This window comes from Sarcophilus harrisii, chromosome 1 (genome assembly GCF_902635505.1).
Source record: "Sarcophilus harrisii chromosome 1, mSarHar1.11, whole genome shotgun sequence".
NCBI lineage: Eukaryota > Metazoa > Chordata > Mammalia > Dasyuromorphia > Dasyuridae > Sarcophilus > Sarcophilus harrisii.
The window spans coordinates 711,151,704-711,179,515 of NC_045426.1; the positions used below are offsets into that span (position 1 = coordinate 711,151,704).

The 27,812-nt window shown below is 40.0% G+C and overlaps 2 protein-coding genes across 2 annotated transcripts; both read right to left on the reverse strand.

The window, feature by feature from the left end:
• Positions 1-1,441: 1,441 nt before the first annotated feature.
• On the reverse strand, positions 1,442-7,614 carry LOC116420878 (zinc finger protein 135-like). The gene is made up of 2 exons (XM_031949021.1): positions 7,609-7,614; positions 1,442-7,415 (listed from the first exon to the last, which is right to left on the reverse strand). Exons 1-2 carry the CDS (start codon positions 7,612-7,614, stop codon positions 6,438-6,440), a joined length of 984 nt encoding a protein of 327 aa, XP_031804881.1. The 3' UTR covers positions 1,442-6,437.
• Positions 7,357-25,138, reverse strand: LOC100924811 (zinc finger protein 184). Its single transcript, XM_031949017.1, has 5 exons — positions 25,022-25,138; positions 13,972-14,060; positions 13,196-13,322; positions 12,391-12,495; positions 7,357-7,894 (listed from the first exon to the last, which is right to left on the reverse strand). Exons 2-5 carry the CDS (start codon positions 14,005-14,007, stop codon positions 7,698-7,700), a joined length of 465 nt encoding a protein of 154 aa, XP_031804877.1. The 5' UTR covers positions 14,008-14,060; positions 25,022-25,138; the 3' UTR covers positions 7,357-7,697.
• Positions 25,139-27,812: the final 2,674 nt, after the last annotated feature.

The following is a 27,812-nucleotide window of genomic DNA, read 5'->3' on the forward strand; positions in this document are numbered from 1 at the left end:
CTGAGTTCAAATGTGATCTCAGATACTTAACACTTCCTGGCTGTGTGCCTAAGCAAATCACTTAACCCCAATTACTTCAGAAAAAAAAAATCAGGTCTTTCTAGTTGTTATTTTCTGAGGTCTATCAAGGGACCCGATCTTAAGCTCTCTTCTCCACTCTTTAGCCATGGTTAGGATTCCTAGTCCTGAAAATGATCTTACTCCCTGCAGTCCCTCTAGTTGCTACAACCTGCAGCTGTCCTCTCTGTCCCAGGACTAAAACCAGGGACCCTGCTCTCCTGAAAGTGTCCACAGCCAATCCAGTTCTTGCTCCCCACTATACACTCACCAGATGAGTGCTAGCTTCTCTCCACAGCTTGGGACAGTTGCACTTGAAATCCTCAACAATGGAAAGTCCTTCAATCTTTTCCTACTCAGCTGTCAGACTCTAACAATGTCTACAAGATGGAGATTTCCAAGGATGAGGTTACCTCTGCCCCCAAGTACCCCCAGAGTTTGTTGTTGATTCTGTAGAGTCAGCTTGGAGGTGGGAAAGAGATGGAATCAAGTTTCTTAATTATGGAGCCGGCATTCCAAAGAGCACAGTGTGAAGGGTGAGAAGATCTCTAGTGGGATCTTGAGGATGGGAATAAGGCAACTTTGGAAAAATACTAACCACTGACCAATGAGTTCAGACAGATTTTGAGCAACTGGAAAGAAAACCATTGAAAGAGGAGGTGATTAGACTACAAAGCTTCCCCTCAATGTCCAACCTTGTGCCAGGTGGTGGTGATGAATTCTGGATGCCTAGGCAGCCAACTCACAATAGACGACAACTTGTAATTTGAGATGACTCTGGTCTGAGAATGGCCCCAGAGGATTGGAAAACCCTGGGACAAAAAGAGAGGCCTGATTTAGGGCACCTTGGAAAGACTCAAGGAGCAGGAATGCCAAAAAGGCGCAGGCTAGCCCTAAAGAAATTCCAGTTGGAGTCCCCCAGGTGAGTAGGGTCTAGGTCAGGTAAAACTACTCCCAGGGAAGTCCCAGGAGCAAAAGGGGACAGGTAGCAATATTATAAGGTATAGATACATGATGGCTAAATGAAAGTTCTTATGAGATCATGGAATGGTAGGGCTTAAATAGGTCTGAAAAGAAGGAAGGGAACATTTTAGGGCCTTCTCTGTGCCAAACACTGTGCTAAGAACTTTACCAATATCTCATCTGATATCTCCTTTAACAGATGAGGAAACTGAGGCCCTGGGAGATCAAGAGAATCGGTGGACTAGCTTTGTTTGTCCAGAGAGCACAGAAGTGGGAGCAGTAGGTGGAAGTTGTGAAGAAACACATTTAGGCTTGATGTAGGCGGGATTTCCTGTTTATTATTTGCAAACTGTGAGGTGGAGGAAGGGGTTAAGTCCTGAATCCAGGATTAGGGGGAACACCATAACAAAGAGAATAAAAGTAGTAGCAAAAAAATGATTTTTATTAAAAGACAGAAAAGGGAAGGGAAGCTTATGAGGGCTAATTATGTCTGTGATGGCTCACAAAGAAGTCTCAGGACCTTGCTCCAAACACCAAAGACAATAACTGATGAGAAAGCTGATTTATTGGGCACTCCTACTCAAACCTTAATCAGTCCATTATGATTTTGGAGGGCAATGACTGTTAGTAATTATTCACTTAGTACCAATAGGCAATCATCTAGTAGTAAGTATAAGAATAATTCATAGTTTATATAAGTTCTACAGAAATATAGATGCAGACCTCATGTTTATAAAATAGAAATTACTTGTGTACCAGGCATGAGGCCTACTTGTGTAACTACAATAGCATGAGAAAGTATCTCTTTTCTTTTCACCCTCATTCCATGCTGGCATAATGGACAGCCCCTAAGTAAGTTCCCCTGCTTGCCCAACCCAAGAGAGGCTCATCTAGCTCATGATTAGCAGAATGTGCCCCTTGCCCAACCACTGCCCATTTGGAAACCTCTGGATCCTGCTGATGGCCATATTTTACCCTATGGCAACCAATGAAATGCTGGGGGGTTTTTTTTGTTTGTTTTGGTTTTGGTTTTTAAAACATATTTGTAACCCTATAAAAATAGAGCCCTGAGGGAAGGAGGCACCTCAGATCAAGGAGGAGGTCTGGGGAACTTCAACTAGAAGGGAAGCCAGACTGCTCAAAGTGTGTCTTGGGCTTGGAGCTTTGCCTCAGTTTCTCTTTTTGATCATCTGGGGTGACTTTTTTTCCCCCACACTGGTGTTAGTTATGAATGGCAAAGTCCCTGCAGATCAACCTCTTAAATGCAAAAATGCTTTAAACTGCAGTCTGAAGATCCAAGATTTAAGGGTCCATTGTCCTTAACATGCAGTATTAATATTCCAGGATCTAAACTCAGGATGGTTTCTTTCTTTAGTTGGCCTGGAATGGAGATTTTAGGCCTGGGAATGAAAGTCCAGCTAATGTCTGAAAGCTATTGTGACTTAATACATTCATGAAATGGGTATAGTCTGCTATTTATTTTGTCCTATTTCTAAAGACCCTGTAACTAATTCTTGTAACTCCAACTCAGAGATTTTATATCAATCAGTTTAGAATAACTGTCCAGTTATTGTTCACAGATTCTATTGTAATCAGTAATTCATAATCAATAATCACTTATAGCATTATCTTGCTCTCCTCCTTGCTTTTAGAAATAACTCTATTCTTCTCAAAAAGCTAACTCCAGTCCCTGAACCCTTCTTTTATCTCTTGTTATTGTTATTCCATCATCCATCCTTTCTTTTATGCATCTTAATTTTAATTTCCATAAAGCTTCTTCATATCTGCCCATGAACACAATGAAGTCTCATCAAAACTCCCATAGCAATCCCTAATATTCTAGACTCTGGAGAGGGAAGGATACAGGATGGGTAAGTAAGATTCCCTCCCTACAATTGAGTTCTCTGTATAGAAAAATCGCAGAAGCAGGGTTATATTTAAATATGGCAACTTATAATTTTCTTAATAAAACATCCAAAGTTTTTACAAACCCATGATACGCTCTCCAGCCTGTACCCGTATGCAACTGAAGTCCCATCATTATGACTCTGGGCTCTGACTAGTAAATATATCTCCATATCTTATTCAATCTCAAGTGCTCCAGGCCCTTTCAAAACTATTTTCATATTATACATAGCTCCATTTCCTATTCTAACCTAGTTGGAGAACTGTAATCAGATCAATACTACCATTTAAAGACAACTATCTTTAAGGACATGGCAATCAATTGTTCTAACACATTGATCCCTGATATATATATATTTATATATGTATGTATATAGTCTTCCCCATTGAAATGTAAGCTCCAAGAGGACAAGTAATGTCTTGCTTGCTTGTATTTAATCCAAATACCTGTTCCATTCTTGGCCTACAGGACGGGTTTACATGTTGAAAACATGAATGATTTTCTATTAGGTTGAAGCAAAAGACAATCAATGGCCCAACTCTTGTGACCTAATTCTATCTCTGTCACAATAGGGTCTTCTCGGGGAGAGGATGAAGTGTGAGAATGTTCTCTGATCTGGTGCATTAATGCACAATTATTTCCACAAGATGATTCTCAATTTAATAAAGATGTGTGTAACTTTGGTCACACAAAGGGTGTATACACACCTTTACTAGGCTATTTCATTCAGCATATTAAAGTCAAAATTCATTCTCCTCTTAATTTGGAAAACCAAATAGAAATGTCCCATCTGACTTGAGTTACATAAGAGGTTTCTTGACTGATGGCTTCAGAAAACATGGGAAGACTTATATGAACTGATGCAGAATGAAGTGAGTAGAACCAGAATATTGTACATAGTAACAGCAATATTGTTATGATGAGACTTAGTTACTCTATCACAATGATCCAAAATGACTCCAAAGGACTCATGATAAAAAATGCTATCTTCTTCCAGAAAGAGATCTGATAGACTCGTAATGTAAGTTAAAGCACACTTTTTTCACTTTATTTTTCTTCATTTTTAATTTTTGTGACATAGCTTTGTATGAAAATTTTTTCACGACTTTACATGTATAATTGATACTATATTGTTTGCCTATTCAGTGGGTGGAGAGGGACTGTAGAGAGAGAATTTGGGACTCAAAATTTGAAGAAAAAAACTACTAAAAATGAATAATTTTTAAAAGAAAGGTTTCCTTATTGAAAAAAAAAAATCCTATCTTCCTAAAATGACTAAATAAAGAGAAGACAGTTTTCTCATTAAATAGGTATTGGTTTGGCCATAGGCCAAAGAACTCAAGTGAAAACACCTAATAGCAGCTAACTTTGTTAGATAACTTTTCAGAGAAACAAAATAGCTGCCATTGATTTTGTGGCAAGGTCAGGGTTGCATCACGGGAGAGTCTTTCCTGGAAAGGTTGCCTTTAAAATTGGTGGTTCCTCCTTCAGATTTCTCTCCAGCAGTTGACTTTCTGCTGCTTTCCTATGCATTAGCTGCTTCTCTCCACGGCCTCAACATCCATCTACTCATCACAATCAGGTTGTAGGGTACAGAAAGTGAGATCTATTAGCAGCCCCCAACACCTCCTTGATTCATCCCACACCATACTCCAACTCCACTCCTGCTACCTCAATTACCTGAAGGTCAAACTAAAGTTGAATGGTGGGCACAGCCAGCCCAACCGCTTCCTCTGTCACTGTGGGTCCCAGAAACTTTCCTATGGCTTTAAGTGAGTAATGCCTCAAAAACAGGAAGCCATCATGAAGTTTTAATTGTTCAAATCTGGACTAAGACATTGGGTTCACCCTGCATATCTATGGTCGCCTAGGCAATAGTTTGGTTTTTTTTTCTTTCCTCTTTGGCTCTAATCAATAAGATGGAACCCTTCTGAGGGTCTTGATGATCCTGCCAACTGCATCTCATCGACAGCTGGATGGGGTTCAAGTTCAGTATCATGGGGAGCACCATGGCCTGAAGATCACAAAATAACACTGAAGGTAATTTTTTTTAAGTAGCAGAAGATATCTAGGAGGAGGAGCTTGTATTTCTATTTCTAGGCAGTGGGGCTGGGTAATCTTTCTGAGGAGGAGACTAACTGGACAGAGAGCTCCCAGCATCATGGATCTGATCTGGCAAGGTCAGAACAAACAAACGAGCACTTAGTGCTTGCTGTTTCAGATGCTATGCTGAGCTCTCTACACTGATCTCATCTAATCCCCAACACAACCATAGCAGGGAGGTGCTGTTATTACCCCCATTTTTACAGTGAACAGGCAGGGGAAGACCTAGGTCATACAGCTAGTAAACGTCTGAGATGGATTTGAATTCAAGTCTTCCAGATTCCAGACCCAGAACTCCATTCACTGTGGCAGCACCTAGCTGTCCCTCAACCCTGGAAAGGTACTTTTAGATGCAATCGAGTTCATTGTCAGAGAACCAGCTCAGCAGTCTGATCTTTCTCATCACATCCCTCGATGGGTTAGCACTTGGGTGTTAGCAAACACATAAGGACAAATAAGGGATTCTGGTGCCATGGAAAGGCCACTCTACGTCTGAAACTCAGAGACCCTTTTTAAAAACCTGTCTTTATATAAATATACTATGTGGCATATTTATATGAGTACCTTTAAATATTTATAATGTAAATTACATGACATATTTATAAAAGTATACAATGCCATCTGGTACACAATTAGAGCTACCCAAAAGTAGGGTGGGCTGTCTCATGAGGTAGCGGGTTCCCCCTCACTGGAAGTCTTCAAGAAAAGCCTAGATGAGCACTTGACAAGCATGCTGAAAAAGGGAGGCTTCTTCAGTTATCAGTTAGATAACCCCCGAGTTTCTTTCCAACCCTGAGATCCTGTTATTCTCTGATGTTTATTACCTTCACAAGACTTTATATTCACAGATCTTGCCAGTGTTAATAGTTTCACAGCAAGTAGGTTCGTTTCTCCAATGGAAAGTCTTCCCATGTTCTTTACATTTATAACGTTCCTCTTCAGTATGAATCCTTTGATGTTGAGTAAGTTCCTTTCTCTGATGAAAGGTCTTCCCACATTCATTATATTTGTGAGGTTTCTCTTTAGAACGAACTTTATGATGTTATATAAGGTGGACTTTGGCAAAAAGCCTTCACACATGCATTACATCGAAAGGGTTTCTCTCCAATGTGAATTTTCTGATGTTGAATAAGCTGTGTAATCTCCCAGAAGACCTTCCTACATTTACTACATTCATGACTTTTCTCTCCATTGGGAATCCTCTAATGTTGAGGATTAGAAGGAAGGTTTTCCCACATTCTTTATATTTATAAGGTTTCTCTCCAGTATGAATTCTCAGATGGTAGGCAAATCCAGACTTTCAAGTAAAGTCCTTCCCACATTTGTTACATTTATAAAGTTTTTCTCCACTATGAATCCTTTGATGTTAAGTTGTATGCTCTGGTGGAGTCTTCCCACATTCATTACATTAATAAGGTTTCTCTCCAGTATGAATACTTTGATGCTGAGTGAGTTGTATATTCTGATGAAAAGTCTTCCCACCTTCATGACATTGATAAGGTTTCTGTCCAGTATGAATTTTCTGATGTTGAACAAGTTGTTTGCTCTGGCAGAAGCCCTTCCCACATTCATTACATTCATATGGCTTCTCTCCAGTATGAATTCTCTGATGTTCAATAAGTCCCGTTTTATGGCGGAAGGTCTTGGCACATGTATCACATTCATAAGGTTTCTCTCCAGTATGAATTCTCTGATGTTGAATAAGATGTATGCTTTGGCGGAAGGTCTTTCCACATTCATTACATTTATAAGGTTTCTCTCCAGTATGAATTCTCAGATGGTAGGCAAATCCAGACTTCTGAGTAAAGTTCTTCCCACATTCATTACATTTATAAGGTTTCTCCCCAGTGTGAATCCGTTGATGCTGAGTAAGTTGTATGCTCTGGCAGAAAGTCTTTCCACAGTCATTACACTTATATGGTTTCTCTCTTTTGTGACTTCTCTGATGTACATTAAGTTGCGTGCTCTGACTAAAGGCCTTCCCACACTCACTACATTCATAAGGTTTCTCTCCAGTATGAATTCTCTGATGTTCAATAAGTCCTGTTTTATGGCGGAAGGTCTTTCCACATGTGTTGCATTCATAAGGTTTCTCTCCAGTGTGAATTCTCTGATGCTGAATAAGGTGTATGCTTTGGCGGAAGGTCTTCCCACATTCATGACACTCATAGGGTTTCTCTCCAGTGTGAATTCTTTGATGTTGAATCAGTACTTGACTCTTGAAGAAGGCCTTCCCACAATAGTTACATATATAAGATTTCTTTTCAGTATGAAATCTCTGATGTCGAGTAAGGTGTACGCTCCAGCAGAAACTCTTCCCACATTCATTACATTTATATGGTTTCTCTCCAATATGAACCCTATGAGAAGAGACAAGTGATGAATGCTAGTCTATTTTCCCACATGTTTTGAATTCATAAATTTTTCCTCTAGTAATACATAATTTTCTGTAAGACCTGAATTATCCCTGATGGACTGCCTATCAAATTTCTTTGAAGAAACTGCATTATATTGACTGGGTCAGAATACTGTCTGAAACTTTTTCTCTCTGTATTATATTTATGGAGACTCTTTTTTACAAACATTCTGTGTTGCTAAAAAGGGACTTGTCCTAAATCTTTTTGCCATTCTGATTTAATTCATGGCATCTTGCTTCATTAGGAATTTTCTACTGGGTGATTTTTACTTGCCTGTTATGTTTCTTCTCCTTTTTCTCCTTCTTCTCTAAGCTGGAATGATATTGAGAGCCTTCTTCCAATTTGGAGACACAGGTAGTGTCCTTTATGAATTTCTCCTGGGATGATTGTTCCCAAAACATGAATGGATTAGGAGTTGAATACTTAGTTTCAGTTTCAGTCTTCCACTCTGAAAGAAAATTTTAAAAATGTCAGAAGCTTCTGCTTCCTCTGAATTATATTCAGTCTTATCTTCTGTCTCCCTCATCAAAAGACTATCAAACTTTTAAAGGTAAAACAATCATTATTAGTGATACTGAATGTTTACAAAGTCAATAAAAATTTATAAAAGTATGTTACACTCATCCTCAAAATATCAGAATCAAGGAATTATTACATTTTCCTAACAGAGAAACTAAGATTCAGAGTGATTCGTGACTTGCACAGTGTCATGTTAATAAGTATCAATCTTATGGCTCCAAATCCATAATCTTTCTAACTATGATAATTCATCACTCTGCACATTTACAAAGATAGAAACCACAGGCTATGATAAGTTTGAGAGTTGAAGCCACTGGTCCCAGATAATGAGACTATATAACAGAGGACAGACAGTTCTCACTTTATGTAAGTGGATCATTCTGTAGACTTCCATGTAAAACAATTTTTACATAATGCAAATTTGCCACTGAACATAGGAAAGGGAAGAAGATAGAAATGGGACTATATACCCGTGAAGGGAGGAGGCTGGAGATAGAGAAGGAAGAGGAGGAAATGGGGGCCAGGGCCAGCCATATGGAGGACTGCAAAAACTGAGTGTAAGAATATGCAGGGAACAGATATGTGGAGGTTGAGTACAGTTACAGAAAGGAGATAATAGGGGACATGCAATGATGACAGAGGACATACTTTCAGCACTTCAGTATAGATTGAGAGAAGACAAAACAGCAGGCACTGGACATGTGGGCAGAGAGGAACAAAGGGTCTCCTCTCTTTGTGCTTGAGATCTCAAGCCAAGCCCCATTGGTGCTACTTTCATTCACAGGTTTTTTTAAAAAAAAAAATTTTTTTTTTGGTTGTTGTTATTGTTGGGGGGTGGGAGACCAGTTTGAAGCAGGTGTAGAGAAAGAGAGTGAGCAAGAATAAGAGAGAGAGAGAGAGAGAGAGAGAGAGAGAGAGAGAGAAAGAGAGAGAGAGAGCAGAGTATTACATAGTAAAATTAACAGATTTTTAAAAAAAAGAATGAATTTCTTTCACAATTGTTTATGTAAAATCTAAACCGAAAGACTTTTAAAACAAAATGGAAGGGAAAGGGGGAAGACTATTTATGTAAAATCTAATTTGTTTGTACCCAAAGAAGGGATAACTTCAATTGCAGAGTCCCTGTCAGTGGTCTACAAAACAATGCAAAGAGTGTGGGGCAACCCTAGGAAACGACTGGTCAGTAAGCTTGATGTTAATTGCCAGCAAAATTCTAGAATGTATCATTACAAGGATGATCAGAGACCTTCTAGAAAAGGAAATAGTTATCTCAAAGAGGCAGCATGGCTTCATTGGGAACACTGAGAATAGATCATGCTGAAAAAATTGATGGTCAAAGGACAGGAATAGTTTTGAAAAGAATCACAAATTATCAACAATCATATAAAAACATGTTCCAAATACTAATAATAGGAGAAATACAAAAAAAAAACCACACTATTTTACTTGGTTATCACTAAATTGACATAAATTGTAAAAAAAATTTAAAAAGTAATTAAATTTATAGGGGATGTGGGAAGACAGATACATCAATAAAATCTTGGTAGTCCTGGGAATTGAATAAATTGCTCTAGATAACAATTGGGAGTTACTAAAATGATCACTCTCTTTTGGCCTACCAATGCCACTGGGCCAAGGGGGGTTAAAATTAGAATTCATGGGTCAACTTATTAGTAGGTACTGTTGGAAATTTTTTCTAGTATCAGTCCCTGAAGTATAATGCAGCACAATTGAGACCTAGATCACGTAGGTACATAATACCAAAAGATAACTGATGGCACACCCGTACCCTTGCATCAGTACCTGTGGAGTTCTTTTTCTCTTTGATTGGAAATATCTGCTTCTATTGCCAAGTCCCTTCCCCAAATTCAGAAATGTGTTTCTTACTATCTGGGGTACTCAGGGCCTCAGTTATTCTAAGAGTATCTAAGTTAGACTCAGTTAATACCTTCTTCATGTATCAATATTCAGCAAATCTGATATTATATAAAAATTGCAATATGTTCCTAATATGTCTCAGTAGTTCAAGAATGAAAAAAAAATGATTTTTTTTAAATCAATGCCTCACTAAGGAAACTTTCTGTGAGTGGTATGTGCACTTTCACAGCTTAAAACACAAGCATGACAGTGTTCAGTCACAGACTGAATATACAACAAAGGCTGATAAGCAGGTATTTGCACATCTAAACCGAAAGACTTTTAAAACAAAATGGAAGGGAAAGAGGGAAGACCAACCATGCAGATCCTTCCAGTGATGCGCCACAGAAAGTAGCATTCAAATAAGGAAAATGGGAGAGATACCCAGTTTCCAGGAGACAAAATCTAAGAGAGGGCCCAGTGGTCAAACTCATGGCCTCCAAACACAGTCATGTCCAAAGCAGAGGCAGTATGCAAAAGAAAAGGACAAGAGGACCCAATCTAAGGAGGCTGTGTTTGGTCTAGCACTGAAACTTAGTGGGATGAACCTGATAGCCTGAAGATGGTTTTTGATGGATCTACCTTATTAAAAAGAAACAAGACAGCTAAAATGGGGCAGGTCTTGTACAATAAGAAACCATACTCCTTATATTGGGTAAAGATGATAATTTCTTGGCAAGTTTTCTGAAGGGCTGTGAGGGAAGAGGGCATGGGGGGCCGACTCAGGAACAATGGGCACCATTTGCAGGAAGTTGAGGCCCAATGAGGCATGAGGTCAGAAAATGTTTTTGAACATCAAGCTGTTTCAGGATGTGATGAGCTGCCCAAACATCACCAGGCTACATGTAGAGGAGGACCACATGAACAAGAATGCCATGGGGAACAGTGGGAAAAGAGAGAGAGAGACCTTTATTGTCAGCTCTGAGGTTAGACCAACTTATGAAAGCAATTGGTTGTGGATCAAAGCTGGAAAACCACTCATGGTTCCTTGAAGGCTCAGCTCCTGGAGGAAGTCTTTCTTGATCCTGCTCTGAGCTCTTAGTACAGTCTCCTTGCTGCTCAAGCTGTCACACTGCTTTGTTCCTTACCTGCTGAAACCTTCCTGCCTCCCACAGAACCTTCTCCACTTCTACCTGTGTCCCCAGGGCCTAGTAAGTGACTTTTCCATAACAACTACCTAGTCAATTCTTCTCATGTTGGATCCGATTAGAAGAAAAGCTATAGCCCGTCCCCAAATGAAAGAAATGACAAGAGACAAAGAAAATGGTTCTGAGCACATTAAATGGTATTAGCACTGGAGAAAACAAGTACATCCACAAAGAAAAGACTGTGGGTCAGCTTTTGGCTATAAAACTTTCTGCACAGGCCATGATGATTGGACAGAGATGCAGAACCAAACAGGCATTTGCGACCACTATTGTGTTAAATTAGCAACTTGTAAACAGACAGCAAGTCTTTGCTAGAGAGGAGATGGTGCTCAAAGGGCAAAAGGCTGAGAAGTGAGAAAGAAATGGGGTGATGAGTCTTCCTTCTGGGAGTCTGGTCATGAAAGGAAAAAGCTAGTGTACTAGCAACTGAAGGTAACGTGATTACATCACACTACAGTGCAATTCAAGTGGGTAAGCAGAAAGAATATAAAGAAATCTGTGGGACAGCTAGATGGTGCAGTGGATAGAGCTGAGGTCAAATCTGGCCTCCAACACTTAATATTTACTAGCTGTGTCTCCCTGGGAAAGTCACTTAAATCCAAGTGTCCTGGAGAAAAATATCTGGAAATCATGCAAAGTGGCAAAAAGGACACAGCAAACCCATAGGATACATGAGTCCACATAAGAGCAAAAGGGATGAGGAATGAATGAACAAGACAGCTAAGTGTGGGCTGGAGAAGGAACTGAAAACTTAGGATGTTGTATGCACTGAAATTCCTTGGAAACGATACAAATGGCTCTGAAATTAGCTTTACCATATTAATGCTGAATATTAAGATTAATGTCAATATATTGATGCTACATTAATCTAATTAGTTCTTTCAATGTTGAATATTAATATCAATATATGATATATTTATCTTCCTAGTTCTTTTAATGCTGAATATTAAAGTTGCCAAGTTAACATACAGATGATATGTGAAGATAAGTTATGTGAATGTTTAATATAAAAGTTAAAAATGAATCACTAAGATGATTGTATCTAATAGAAATTTTTCCTGAAAAAATTCAGAGAATAACTCAGTGGCTTAAGGGAGGGTGACCTGGAGGATTCTGGATATTTGTCTTACTTTCTCTCCAAAGAAAAGGGGAAGAGAAAGGCCGGTTACTCCAGAGGGTACTTCTTGACCCAAGACTAAAAAAACATCATGAGTGAAAGGATGTTGGGAAAGTGCTTGGCTTAGGGGCTAGCTCATTTCTCTGAGGGTGCCGACTCCAGACAGTGCCTGGGGATCTCCCCATGGGGTTCCCCGATCCCATGAAAGTAGCTGAGGCCCCACAGGCTTCCTCCCTGACTTACCTGGCTCCCCTCCACAGGTGCCGCTCAGGACTTCTTTCTCAATGGTCCAAGGTACCCGGCCTTGTTCCAGCTGGTTGATCATGTTTGGTTTGGAAATCACAAGCCCTGCTCGATAAAAATGGGAAAGTACTGGGTTCAGATAGACAGTTGACAATGTCATCTTTCCCCCCTCTTAGATTTGGGGGGAAGGGGAGTCTGCTGAGAGGGCCTGAGAGGAGGAGAATGACCAAAGGAAGCTCAGTAGGAAGGTGTCCTAGAGCTGATTTGGGCTCTGATAGGAAATGCTATGAGGATGGGAAATTGCAATGGAGCGTTCTTAACTGCTTCTGGGTCTCGGAGCCTCTGGAAGTTTGCTGAAACCTATTGAGCTCTTCTGAAAAGAGTATTTTAAAATGCGTAAAATAATTATTAAAAAAATCCAGTGTTAGTGAAGTATGTTGACCAAAATCTAATCCCCTCCCCCCAAAAAAATATCCCCAATCAAGTTCCCAGATCCAGAGTAAGAATCCCTCCAGGAAGCCGGCCTGGTATTTTAGGGGAGAATCTTTGACTTGAAATAGCAGGAAGCAGGAAAGGAACAAACTCATGGCCAATACAAACTGCCAGTGTCCAAGTGTGGAAACCAAAGACCTTCTACTGGGGATGGAGCGGGACCTTCTGAGAGAGCACAAAAGGCTTCTCTGAAATGTCTGGCCTCTGCTTGCCAAAATGGCCACTGTGACACCCCCAAAAGGCCCCTCAGCATGAAGAGAGGAAGGAATTGAGCCTCCTGCAGTGGAGGAGGCCCAGGGCTAGCGGTCCTCACCCAGGCACACCAGGTTCCAGTAGTTCTCCAGCATCACCTCCTGGTAAAGCTCCCTCTGAGCTGGGCCCAGGAAGCCCCATTCCTCTAGGGTGAAGTCCACCGCCACATCCTGGAACGTCACCGACTCCTGAAAGGCAGACATACCAGTGGGTACTCTACACCTGACTGGGGGATGGTTCTGGGAAGACAGGCAGAGACTATCTACCTAGTCTGGGACTTCTTAACCAGGGGGGTCCTGGACCCTTCTCACAGTAATGTTTAATGCACAAGGACACCAGTGCATTACAGTTAACAAAATGGTAAAAAACTAAAAACAAAAGTTGGGAGCCCTGCTCCTGACCAAACACCTCCCACAGGGCTCAGTGACTGTTCCAATGGGTCAGAGACCCTTCCTATGCTTAGACAGGTTCCTGATGATGAGCCTGTGTTTCTGTCTGCCCCACATCCCCACTCATCAGCATTTGCTGTTGCTGTTGTATCCCCATTTCTTCTGTGTCCCTCAGAGATCAGCCAGTCCTGAGTTCTGAACCCTGTCCCAAATGAACAAATGGCCACAAGGATGGAGAGGTGATGGATGCTGGGTAAGGCAAGCAAGGCCCCAAGTAGGGCTGGCTGAGACCTCTGCTCCAGCTCTGGCCCTGGGGAAGCAGTTTCCTTTGAGAGCCCTTCCAGCCCTTCCTCTTTGAGTCAGTAATGGCCCCAATGTCTTGGGTCCCAGGATATTGCAAAGAAATATGTCCATACTCTGAAGTCCCTTCAAAATTAAATTAACTCACCTGCTGGGCCCTGGAAGTCAGGTAGTCAGGAGCCATGTCTGCTGTATGCTGCTCTGTGGGGGGAAGGACAGATGCCTCAGAAGACCGAGCTAGGGAAGAAAAGAGAGCAATAAGCATGGAGTCTGGCCTAGGAAGCCCCCACAGCTCCAGGGTTAGATGGGGATCAGAGAAATGTCAGGAGGGCATACCACGCACTGACTGTGGGAGGATAAAGGAAACAGTTCCTTCTTTGATGGCCCAGGAACCACCGCCCTCCACCTGGGCCCACTCTTAGAACTCACTGCATCAGTCAGTCTCAGTTTCCTCATCTGCAATGGGTGTAATTCCTTTTCTCATCCTTACTTCCCTAGGCTGTTCGGAGACAGCACTTTATAAACTTTAAGGCCTACTATAAATGTCTATTATCTTTGCTGTTGTACTCTGGGATACAACAAATAGAAAAGAGAATCCAAGTCAATTTGAGGAGCAGATCCTGACAATCAATTGTTCAGGAAAGGATCTGTCAAGAAGACAAAATCTGAGATAAACCTGGAAGGAAGGCTGGGACTCAGAGAGGCAATCCTGGGCCCCCTAGGGAGACAGACAGTGGAAACACCTGGAGGCAGGGGCCTAAATGCCCAGATTTCCAGGAGGACAAGATAGAGGAAGAGAAGTCACAAGAAATGGCCTGACAGGCTGTGCAAGCCCTTGGATCAGCAGTGTTTCTACTGGGCCTGTATCCCAGAGATCTTAAAGGGGAAAGGGACCCACATGGGCAAAAATGTTTGTCGAAGCCTTTTTTGTAGTGGCTAGAAACTGGAAAGTAAGAGGATGGCCATTAGTTGGAGAATGGCTTGAACAAATTACAGTATATAGATGTTAGGGAATATTATTGTTCTGTAAGAAACGATCAGCAGGATGATTTCAGAAAGGCATGAGGAGACTTAAAGGAACTGACGCTGAGTGAAGTGAGAAGAACCAAGTAAACATTGTGCACAGCAACAAGATTATGCGATGATTAACTGATGGATGTGGCCCTTTTCAACAGTGAGATGAGTCAGGCCAATTCCAATAGACTTGGGATGGAGAGAGCCATCTCATCTGCACCTAGAGAGAGGCTGTGGGGACTGAGTGTGGACCACAACATAGTGTTTTCACCTTTTTCGTTGTTTTGCTTCTCTCATTTTTTCCCTTTTTAATTTGATTTTTCTTCTGTAGTATAATAGATGTGGAAATATATATAGAAGAATTATATATGTTTAACCTATACTGGATTACTTGCTTTCTAAGGGAAGGACTGGGGGAAAAGGAGGAAAACAAATTTGGAACACAAGATTTTTCAAAGGTGAATGGTGAAAACTATCTTTGCATGTTTTTTTTTTTTAAATAAAAAGGTAATAATAAAAAAAATAAAATGATCTAAATGTTAAAAGAGGTAGGCAAGAGTCAGATTGCAAATGGTAATGTCACTGCGTGGGTGGGATGTGCTGATGCCCTGGGTGCTCAGGCCCTTCCCCTCCTTTTTTTCCCACCCCTGTGATCTCAGCAGCTCCCAAGGATACCAACATCATCTCAGGGTGGGGTGTCTATCAGCTGCACGTCAAGCTTCATCTGTGGCTGAGACTCCAGGCCCTCTATTGCCATGTCCCATGGATGTCTCCATATTCTACATATCCAAAACAATAGTCACCATCTCCACCCCACCCCCCCATCCCAACTCTTCCTTGTCCCAAACTCCTGATTCCTGGGGAGAGGTCCATATAGCCTTCTGGCCCCCCAGGTCTGCCCCCTCAGCCAGTGCTGACTCTTCTTTCAGATCTTACTCAATAAGTAAATCTCCTTAACCCTGCCAGCCAAATAAACCTTACGTTTGTCTGATCCTACATGGTCATGAGTATTGGATGTGAGCTCATCACCTCTTGCCTGGTCTACAAGAACATTTCTTTTTGTTTTCACCATTCACTTTAATGAGATTTTAAGTTCCAATTTTCTTCTCCCTTCCCTCCTCTCCAAGACAGCAAGCAATCCAAAAATGGTTATACATGTGCAATCATATCAAATATATTTCCACATTAATCTTGTGACAGAAGAATATGAACAAAAGGGAAAAACCACAAGAAAGGAAAAACAAAAAAGTGAAAACAATATGGATTAGGGAAAAATTATTATTAAATTGGTTAATAGATTTGATCTGTATTTAGTTGTGATGACCGCGCTAGTACCTAGAATACCTTAGAATCAGCCAGAGTCAGGATAAGCAAAAGTCCTTTAGTCTTTATTCTTGGTCTTTAGGGATAGAAGTGAAGAGGATGGAAGTAGGATCTCCGCAACCACCTTCTTCCTTGTCCATGGCCAAAGTAACTCTGGCTAGTCTTACTTCACCTCCTAGTCCCTCCTACAATCCTCTGTATACACCAATCATCGAGCCAGCGCAGGATAGTGGAAAGGGCCATTTTCCAAGCATATGCCCATAGAATATTGTCCAATCAGTAGTTGGTCTCAAGTGCTCGGCTGTCCTGACCTCACCTCATCGACTCAAGAGTTTCAGCTCTCTACATTCAGTCTCCATAGTTCCTTCTCCAGATGTGGTTGACTTTTTCCATCACAAGTCTATTGGAATTGTCTTGGATCACTGTCTTACTGAAAGAGCTAAGTCTATAAGTCAATGATTGCACAATGTTGCTGTTACTGTGCACAATATTCTCCTGGTTATGCTCACTTCTCTTTTTAAACCATTATAGTAATCCATTACATTCATATACCATGATTTGTTCAGGCATTCCTCATAGGAATCTTTGATGGGCATCTTCTCAATTTCTAATTCTTTTGCATCACAAAAAAGCTATTATAAATATTTCTGTACATGTGAATCCTTTCCCAATTTTTATGATCTCTTAAGAATATAAATTTAGTGTGGTATTGCTGGATCAATGGGTGTGATTACCTTATAGGCATAGTTACAAACTTCTTCAGAACAACTCCACCAACAATGTACTAGTGTTCCAATTTCCCCACATCTTCTCCAACATTTACCTTTATAATATATATTTATTTCCTATATATATATATATATATATATATATATATATATATATTAACCAATCTGATGGGTATGAGGTGGTACCTCAGAATTGTTTTAGTTTTCATTTTTATAATCAAGAGTTTTACATATGACTACATATAGCTTTAATTTCTTTTTCATCAATAGTATTTTATTTTTCCAATGTAATGATAGTTTTAAACATTAATTTCTTTAAAATTTATTTACTTTTAATACACATTGCTTTATGAATCATGTTGGGAGAGAAATCAATAACTTTAATTTCTTAATCTGAAAACTGCCTGCTTCATATCTTATGACTATCAATTGGAGAGTGGCTTACCTTTTTACTCACTTCTTTATTTTTGACAAATAAGGCCTTTATTAAGAAACACTGACTATAAAAATTGATTCTCAGATTTCCATTTCCTTCTAATCTTGTTTGTATTGGCTTTGTTTGTGCAAAATCTTTTTAATATAATCAAAATTATCCATTTTGCATTACATAATATTTTCTGTCTCTGGTCATAATTCTTCCCTTCTCCATAGATCTGACAAATTATTTCTTTTTCTCCTAATTTGCTGATGGTATCACCTTTATACTTAAATCACATACCCATTTTGACCTATCTTGGTATATGGTGTAAGATGTTGTCTATGCTTAGTTTCTGCCATTGTTTTTTTTTTTTTTTTCAATTTTCCCAGAACTTTTTGTCAAACTGTGAATTCTTATCCCAGAAGCTGAAGTCTTGGGACTTATCACACAGTAGATTATTACAGTCATTTACTACTATATCTTGTGTTCCTAACCTATTTCACTAATCTACCACTCTATTTCTACCAAATAATTTTGGTGATTGCTGTTTTATAATATAGTTTTAAATCTGATGTGGTTAGACCACCTTCCTTTGCTTTATTTTTCCACATGAATTATTATTTTTTTCTAATTTTTTTGTTAGTTTGATTGGGACTGAATAAATAAATTTAGATAGACTTGACATTTTTATTATAATAGCTCAGCAACTGATATTTTTTTCAATTATTTAGAACTGGATTTATTTGTGTGAAGTGTTTTATAATTGTGTTCACATAGTTCCTGTGTTTGTCCTGGCAGGTAGACTCCCAAATATTTTATTTAGTCTATGGTTATTTTAAATGGAATTTCTCTATCTCTTGTTGCTGAGCTTTGTAAGTAATCTAAAGAATTATTGATCATTTATTATAGGTTTATTTGCTATTCCAAACTTTGCTAAAATTAATTATTTCAATTTTTTTTTAGTTGTTTCTCTAGGATTTCCTAAATACACTATCCTATCATTTACAGAGTGATAGTTTTGTTTTCTTACTGCCTAATTCTACTTCCTCCTATTTCTTTTTCTTCTTTTATTGCTGAAGCTAACAAAACTGAAACTAACAGTAGTGATAATGAGCATCCTTGCTTCTTCCTGATCATACTGAGGCTTCTAACTTATCCTCACTACACATAATCCTTGCTAGATGATTTTAGATACTTTTATCATTTTAAGGAAAACCCCATTTATTACTATGCTTTCTAGTGTTTTTAATAGGAAGGGGTGCTGTATTTTGTCAAAAGTTCTTTCTGCATCCATTGAGATAATCATATAATTTCTTTTAGTTTTATTATTGATATGGTCAATTATGCTGACAGTTTGTTTTTTTTTTAATATTGAACCAGCCAGTCCTTCCTGGTATAAGTCCCACCTAGTCATAGTTTATTATCCTGATAATAAATTACTGCAATCTCATTGCCAATTTTTTTTTTTTAATTTTTGCATCAATATTTGTTAGGGAAATTTTCTCTGTTTTGATTCAGACCTGATAGCTGAACCAGGAATAGCATCACACTTATGTCAGAAATAGAATTTGGAAGACACCTTCGCCTATTTTTCTAAATGGTTTATGTGGTACTGGAATTAATTGTTCTTTAAATATTTGGTAGAATTCATTTGTGAATCCATCTGATCCTGGAGATTTTTTCTTGGGGAGTTCATTGATGGCTTCTTCAATTTCTTTTCCTAAAGTGAGCTTAAGAGTTTTATTTCCCTTTCTGTTAATCTGGGCAATTTATATTTTTGTAAATATCCATCCATTTCACTTAGATTGTCAGATTTACTGGCATGCAGTTGGACAAAAAAAGCTCCTAATTATTCTTTTAATTTCCTCTTTTCTGGTAGTGAATTCACTCTTTTCATTTTTGATACTGGTAATTTGTTTTTATTTTCTTTTTAATCAAATTAACCCAAAATTGATTTATTTCATTGTTTTTTTCTTCAAAAACAGTGGCTCTTACTTTTATTAGTTTCAATAGTTTTCTTATTTTCAATTTTATTAATCTCTTTTTTGATTTTTCAAAACTTCTAGTTAAAGAGGGAACATCTACAAGGGTATAAAAGTCTTCTAAATTTATAAAGAAATAAGAGGTGAGGCATAGGATAAAGAAATGGGTATAAAAACGAATGTATAATAACAGAAATAGGACAGATTAATGGGAAATGGGGTAAAGAGGGAGGGAAAGATTGGGAGAATAGAATAAGAAAGTGATTTTTGGAGGCAGGGTAGTTAAGTAACACTAAAGCAAGACAGCAGTAGAAGTAAAGCAAAAGAGTCATCAGGGATAGGAAATAAGAGATATACATAAACATAATAATAATGACCAGGAGTAGAATTGATTAGAAGAAGATAGGAGTAGTGATCATTGATCTCAAAGTTAAAGCTAAAGCAGATTTAATCAAAGGAGAAAAATAGGGAAATTACACTATATGTCAGCCATATTAATCAGTTATTTTAAACTACTTAAAATAACTACATAATATAAGGTTGTTATATTGTTGTGGTAGGAAATGATGACTTGATGAATTTCGAAAAATTTGGACTTATGAAAGATGTTACCCACCTTCAGAGAAAAAGCTTTAAATAAACAGTATACAGCCTTATATAAATATACGTGAATATATCTATGTGTATGATTATAGATATTGATATATACATATCTCACACTTAATTATATACTTCTTGAGAAAGGTAATGAGGTAGGAAAGGGTGAAAAAGAATAAAGTAAAAAGTGCACAGCTGAGAACAAAAGACAATCTAGAGGAAAATAAAGAAAAGGTATACAGCTCTGAATACAATTGTAGTATAATATAGGCTTTTTTGAAATGGAAATTTATTGTCTCATATTTTGAATCCTCTCATGTTGTGCTATGCATATGGCACTTTTTTCATTTTCTAATTTCTATTTAAGATTTAAATTAATAACCTTCAGAAAAGAATTTGGATGGTATACCACCTTGTGCATATATGTTCAGTATTGATGTCACTTCATTGTCTATGGTACCTTCATCAAAATGTAGTTTCCTGCCCTTTCTCTTTTAATTAAATCTTTTTGTTTTTGCTTTGCATGAAATCAGGATTGCTACTTCTGTCTTTACTTTCTTAATTTCAGCTGAAGCATAAGAAACATTCTCCAGTCTTTTACTTTACTCTGCGTATTTCTGTTTCAAATGTATTTCTTGTAAATAACACAGCATAGGGTTTAATTCATTGGTAAACAACATATTGTAGGATTTAATCCACTATGCTATCTGCTTCTGTTACATGGGAGAATTCATACCATTCGCATTGTTATAATTACTATCTATGTATTTCTCTTCATCTTATCCCCCTTCCATATCCACATTAATATTTTTCTCTCTCCTTTCACCCTGTCTCTCTCACCAATATTTTGCTCCTCATCACAGCTTCCCTCAATTTGTCCTCTATTCTATCAGCCACACCTCTTTTTCCCTCTCCCCTGCTACTTCTGCCCTCCCTTCTAACCACTCTCTTTCTCTTCTCTTCTCTTTCTACTTCTATATAAAGATAAATTTCTTTGGACCAAAATTAATGAGAATAAGAGTTAAACATAACAGTCACCCTTCTATTATAATAGGTCTTTTGTGCCTCTTCATGAGATACCTTCCTTGCCTCCTCTTTCCTCTTATTCCAGTACAAGACTTTTTTACCCCTTATTTTTTTCCACATCATCACTTAAATGACAACTTATACTCATGCCCTCTATTTATATATACACTCCTTCTAACTGCCATAATAAAAATACAGTTCTCAAGATTTACAAGTATCATCTTCCTATGTAGGGTATAAACAGTTTAATCTTATTGAACAACATGGTTTGTTTGATTGTTTTTCCTTTCCTGTTTACTTTCTTATGCTTCTCTCGAGTTTTAAGTACTCTTGAGTATTTGAAGTTTAAATTTTCTGTTCAGCTCTCTTTTCATCAGAATTTAAAGTCCCCTGTTTTATTAAATGTCCATCTTTTCCCCCTGAAAGATTATGTTCAGTTTTGCTGAGTGGTTTATTCTTGGATATAATTCAAACTCCTTTCCCTTCTACACTTTCAATTCCAAATCCTGTGATCCTCTAATATAGAAGTTGCTAAGTCCTATATAATCCTGACTGTGGCTCCATGCTATTTCAATTATTCCTTTCTGATTACTTGTAGTTATTTTCTCCTTGATTTGATAATTCTGGAATCTGGCTACAATATTACTTGGAGTTTTCATTTTGGAATTTCTTTTAGGTAATTGGTGGATACTTTTAATGACTTTTTCTCCTCTGGTTCTAGGATATCAGGGCAGATTTCCTTGATTATTTTTTGAAAGATATTTCCAGGCTCTTTTTTTTGATTATGGCGTTCAGGTAATCTAATAAGTTTTAAATGATCTCTCCTGGATCTATTTTCCAGATTGTTGGTTTGCCCCTCTCCACCCCCACCCCCACCCCAGGTATTTTACATATTATACATATATAGGTGTGTGTGTTTTTCAGTTTTTATTCCTTTGACTTTGACTAATTTTTGATGTCTCATAGAGCCATTAGCTTCCACCTGTCCAATTCTAGCTTTTAAAGAATTATTTTCTTCTGTTAGCTTTTCTACCTTTTTTTTCCATTTGGTTAATCTTTGTTGTTAATAAATTATTATCTTCAGTCAAGTTTTGTCCTTTGTTTTCCAGGCTATTGACTCTCTTTTGCCTATCTCTCACTTCTTTTCCTCATTTTTCTTCTACTTCTCTAACTTGACTTTTGAAATTCTTTTTGACTCTTCCAAGAAGGCTTTTTTGCCAAGACCAACCATATTTCTCTTTGAGGTTTTATACAAAGAAAGGTCTTTTGACAAATCTGTCTTCTGAGTTCGTTTTGAATTTTTTTTTTTTTTTTTTGTCAACATAGTAATTATGATCAAGGTTTTTATTTGTTTCTAGTTCATCTTTTTGTCTTTTTTTTGGTCTTTTTTAGCTGAGCTCTGCACTCAGGACACAGGGTACACTGTCCCAAGCTTCTTGTGCAGAGGGCACTGGGGCCTCAGATGCTGGTAGCCTCCTCACTATATTGGGGTGGAATGGCTTAGTCTTGCCTATTGGTGCCTGAGTTCTGGTACTGGCAACCTGCCTTCTGCAGCAAGTCTGGGGGACCTCACAGTTGGCCTGCTGGGCCACTGAACTGCTGAGCCAGGCCTGAGAGACTCTCAGTCGCTGATCTGTTCTGTGGCAAACAGCCTCCCACTGGCTTGCCACAACCCCATTGGGTGGGCTGTGTTCTCCTGTTATCAACATGAACCCTTTCCTGAAGTCTTCTAAGTCATCTTGGGCTAGAAAATTGTTTTACTCTGTCTTTTTGTAGTTCTGTTGCTCCAAAATTCTATTGGAGGTTTGATTTAATGTTATTTCCATGGGATACTGGGGAAAGCTCAGGCCATTTCCTGCTCCTCTGGCAGTAACTTTCTAACTACCTCCTTGCTTCCACTGCATTACCACACAGTGTCTGCACCAATATTCTTAAGCATCCTCCTCTTCAGAGAGCTTCAGAGTGTGACCTCTGGCATAAAATATAGATTCCTCTATCAGCCATTTAGGGCCCTTCATGATGCACAAACTGAGAGACATCTGCAGCCCAGATCTTCTGCAAGCTCTCTGTGTCCAGCCTGTGGGAAAGCCTTCCGGAGCTTGTACGGGTTTGATCTGTCACAATGGGACACACTGTATCCTGACCCCAGACAAAGTGATGTCATTTAGTTCAACAACCAAACAAAGCTCTTCATCAGCTGACCCATGCTTTCTTTCTAAACTGATCTCCTATGACGCCCCTTTGTATGCTCCAAATCTAGACAAAATGTCCCTGTACACAATGGTTCATCTTCAAGCTGGGCCTGGAATGTTCTCTGCCTCTCAGAACACCAGCTCCCTTCAGGGCTCAGCTCCAGGGGTCACCTTGGGGTTGAGGCTCTTCCCTAAAACCTACATTGTCTGTGTTGTGTGTTTCATTACCGACACACAAGTTTTCTGTCCTGTTCCCCACCCCTTTTGGACAGTGTGAGGGTTTTGAGGGACTGCTTATTTCCACCTTTGTATTGCTAGGGCCTAGGACTGAGAGAGAAGCACTTGAAGAAAGGGAAGGAAAAATGAGCAAGAGGAGAGGAGAGAAACCAGAGAAGCACAAAATTCAACCATTCAAAAGAATGCACCTGATCTAATAATCTAAGATGCACCAGCCTTGGAGCTACAAATTCTGGCTTCAAACCCTGCTTCTGGCATCTCTGAGTAGGTCCTTAATTCTTAAAACCTCAGTTTCCTCATGTATAAAATGGGAATAGCACTTCTTATGAGACTCAAAGAAGATGATGTCTGCCCTACACTCTGTATGTCCTTTTATATATTACATGCCAGCTGCCACCAGGATAGGAGATCAAAGGAAGAACAAGCAGAGGAACAGGAGAAAATGAGGACTATAGAAAATAATAGCTAGCACTTTTCCTCTACAAATGCCATCTCATTTGATCCTCACAACTTTGGGTGGTTCAATTTTTACCCCCATTTTACAGCTGAGAAAACTGAGGCAAGCAGAGTGAAGTGGCTCGCCCAGGTCACACAGTTAGATTTTAACTGTCTTCCTGACTCCATGTCCAGTGTGGACAGATAGACTTTCATCTCTTAGCTCTGTGCCTCTGTCCCGGGCCTCCTGAAATACCCATTTGCTCTCCCCCTCCTTCTCCTAATCCCCTCCCCCACCCCCAACACACACACACACACACCCATCCATGGAAATTACTTTCTGCACTTTTCTTTCTTTAAATATTCTCGCCACCACTAGCAGGTAACTGTTCTAAAGGTGCCTGGGTCATCCAGGATCAAGCGGGACTTGAATCCAGGACTCCCAGTTCTAACCATTTTACCCTGCGGCTCATTGCTTCGCTGCATAGGGTACATTCCCACTGCTGGGGACTGCCCCGGGCTGGGACATACAACAAGCACTTAATAAATGCAGCAAGCTCAGGACCAAGCACTTGGGCAAGCTATCACAGGCCAGAGGAATTGACAGAGGTAAGAGGGGAGCAGAGGGAAGTCACTAAGTAAGAGAACGCCTAGAATGGGATGGGGAGGGAGGGAAACAGGGTAGCAAATATGCTTTGATTGGGCAAAAGCTCTAACCCCGCCCCCTAACTGTCCAATGGTAGCCAAATCACGCAGGGCGTGGCAATCTTTCGATAAGGCTCAGAGAAAAACTCTCCCTAGGACTTGCCATTCTCAGAATGAGAACCAAGGCTGCCGGGGAGCCAGTGGCATCTGATTGGATCTTGATCCCAACTCAATCTTTGTGCTCTGTCCAATGGTGTTTAGACTAGGGAAGGGGCGGGGCGATCACCTTGGAGGGGATGGGAGAAACTCTGCAGATTATCCCTTTCTCCGCAGAGCGAGAATCCAGCCTGCTCAAGCAGCTGCGGAGCCTTTGATTGGGCCTCAGACCTAACACCGCCCCGCCTTATCCAATGGGCTTTTGACTTCAAATAGAGGGCGTGGACTTTAGGTGGCGATTTGGGGAAAATGCGCATGCTCCAGCGCGTCTGCCCTTTCCTCTTCTCCTCCTAAACCAAGGGGGAGGGAAGGAGCGTGAAAAGCCTGGAGGCTGAAGTTCCGCCTTCTCCCCCACCCTCGCCCACCTGCGCCTGCCCGGGCCTACCTCTTTCTCGTCCCTCCCCGGCCTGGCCAGTCCCCGGGCCACACGCTTGCGGCGAGGCCCGAACGAAGCAGAGCTGATCACCAGGAAGGAGAAGCTAGGATCTGGAAGGGGCGTACTTTCCGGAAGTCGGTTCGGGGGACTGGTCCAACCCCTCGTAGGCCGCTGGGGCTTCTGGGAGATGTAGTTCGATGGCCTTGTCAGGACTGCCCCAATGGATTCTCTAACCTCAGCTTTCGTTCCCTAACATCTAGACTTGGTGTTCCTATGTTGTGTCTGCGTACTAGACTCCCCCTCCCCGCCCCCCGTGGCAGTCTAGTGAACCCTATGAACCCTTGTTTTAAAAAACAAGGTATTTAAAAACAAGAGAATGCTAACTAGAGGAGCTCCACCCTTTTGGGTCATGAGGGCATGACCAGCGCCTGCAAGGTGGGATGTCCCAAAATGACACGGAAAGTCCCTAACTTACTTTTGTGTCTTCAGACTACCCAAGGGACCGTGGCTTCCTAAAGTTGACTTTCAAGTTATTTTAGCTCAATTGTTGAAAAAGGTTGCAAAGTCAGCAATATATATGCAATTACACTTGGTTCTCTGGGTAAGAACGTTGGACATACAGATTAAAAAGTAGAAAAATTTCTCTCTGTACCTACCAGCACAGGAAGACTTAACTTGCTGATTCTGTGACAGCCTCCCCCTCCACGCCCTTCTGAAACATTATTGTCCCGGAGGATCATGAGCAAAGTCCAACAATCCTGTGTTTTACTTCTCCGAGTGCCCGATTTTCAAGGCCTACAAAAGTAAGGCCCTGGAGAAACATGGCATCCCAGATCATGAGGAGGATCGGACGTCCTATTCACTGAAGGGGTCCGGTCCCTTTAATAAGCGGTTATTCACTTGGAGCTCTGCTGCCTCCGTGTTAGAGATTGGACAATTTTGGATCCCATGACTGAAAAGGAACCCCCACTATAACATCACTGGTAAGTGGTCAAGTCCTCCATCTCTGCCCAGAGACCTCCAAGCAGGAGGTATCCACTGCCTCCCAAGGTACACACACAGCTTGGATACGGATCACTAAGTATGAACAAGATGGACAGTGAAAAGTTATGGCGGCCTGGACACTAGTGACTGAGTAGTAGTAGAAGGGGTCGGAATGAGCCTCGGAGGAGGAAGGACTAGGTTTGAGCTTTGGTGGAGATAAGGACTCTAAGCTGTGGAGATGAGGAGGAAGGGCATTCAAGGCCTCCAGCACAACTTAGGCAAAGGTGCAGAGACAGGAGAAAATTTCTTTTGCATGCCACATAGCCATATGCCAGTTTGGCTAGAATGTGGACTGTTTGGAGAGGAGGCCATATGTCAAAAGGCCAGAGAGGACAGGGAGAAACAGAAGACGACCTACCAGCATCTGCCTCACTAGCAAATCCCCACAGGACATTTCTAGCTGAATTTCAAGGCTTTTCCTCTGGCTGGACTGTGCTCTTGGAAATCCCAGCTTTTCTTCAAAGGCAGAGGGGCTGCCACCTTCTTGTGGGAGCCTTCCTTTATCCCTCCAGGTATCAGGGCTTTCTCTCTTTCCTCTGACCACCTTGCATTTGCTTATCAGAGTGCAGGGTGAGATACTTCAAAGAGTTTTACATTGCTTCTAGGAGAAATATAGCAGTAATCCTGAGGCCCCCAACCTCTGGCGTAAAGTTTCCTGGCTTTAGGAATTCTTTAATATAATCCTACAAACATCGCTGACTGCCAGATAACAATCATTTGGTCAGTGATAACAGGGTTTCTGAGACAATGGTGTGAGGTACATACAGACTATATTGAGGTTCAGCAGAGACCTAAGTGCAAATTGTAAACTCACCTATACTCTCTCAGGAGAGCATTGTAAAAATTAAAGGAGATTATGAATGTAAAATACTTTGCAAACCTTTGTGGGGAATTCCTGGTCTGAGCGATAGTATTGCTGCTGACCAAGGTATGAGAGCACTGAGATTTCTGTCTTCCTGAAGGATCCTCTGTTCTGGACCCCAGCATGTATAGACCAGATCAGGCTTAGTCCTGGGGGAGCCTGACCTCCTAAATGAAGTCTCAGGACCAAATTATCTTTAAATAATAAGATCAAAGGTATTAAGCATACTAATTTCTAACAGGCTTCCTCAGATTATTTTCTAGCCATTCTCATACATTATAAAGAATGGGAGGAGAGAACTACAAAGACTGAACGTATGATGATTCCTACTGATAGATACCTGCTTTCTATGGGTCACAGACCTCATTCCATTGAGCTGCTGGCATTTTTTTTTTCTTTTGGAAATGGTAAAACATAGGCTCAAGCACAAAATAAACCTAAAAATCAAGTTTAAAAAAAAACTTAACAGTCCTAAAAGATTTGCCCCCAAACAGCAAAGTCTTCCTGATCATAGTACAACTTTATATAATTGTTGTCTTCGCTCTGAGTTGTTGCAATTAAATTAGCAAACAAATAAAAGTTATCAAGCTAAATTACACAAAAGATAGTGAAAGGCAGCCACCAGAATTTAACAGTGCAATTACAATGTTTAAATTTACAGAAATAGTGCATAGATGGTATCTAAAAGGAATCTTTCACATATTGAAGACTAACAGAGAGTCATCTTTTAAAGTATTAGCCCCCAAAACAAAATAAAATCTCTAAGACTAGGGTCTGTTAGGCTCAAATTGGTTAAAGATATGTTAGTGCAGAGTATGACAAATATAACTTCAGAATTTCCATAGTCATAACTCATCACATAAATAATTTCTCTACTGTAATAATACACTTAAA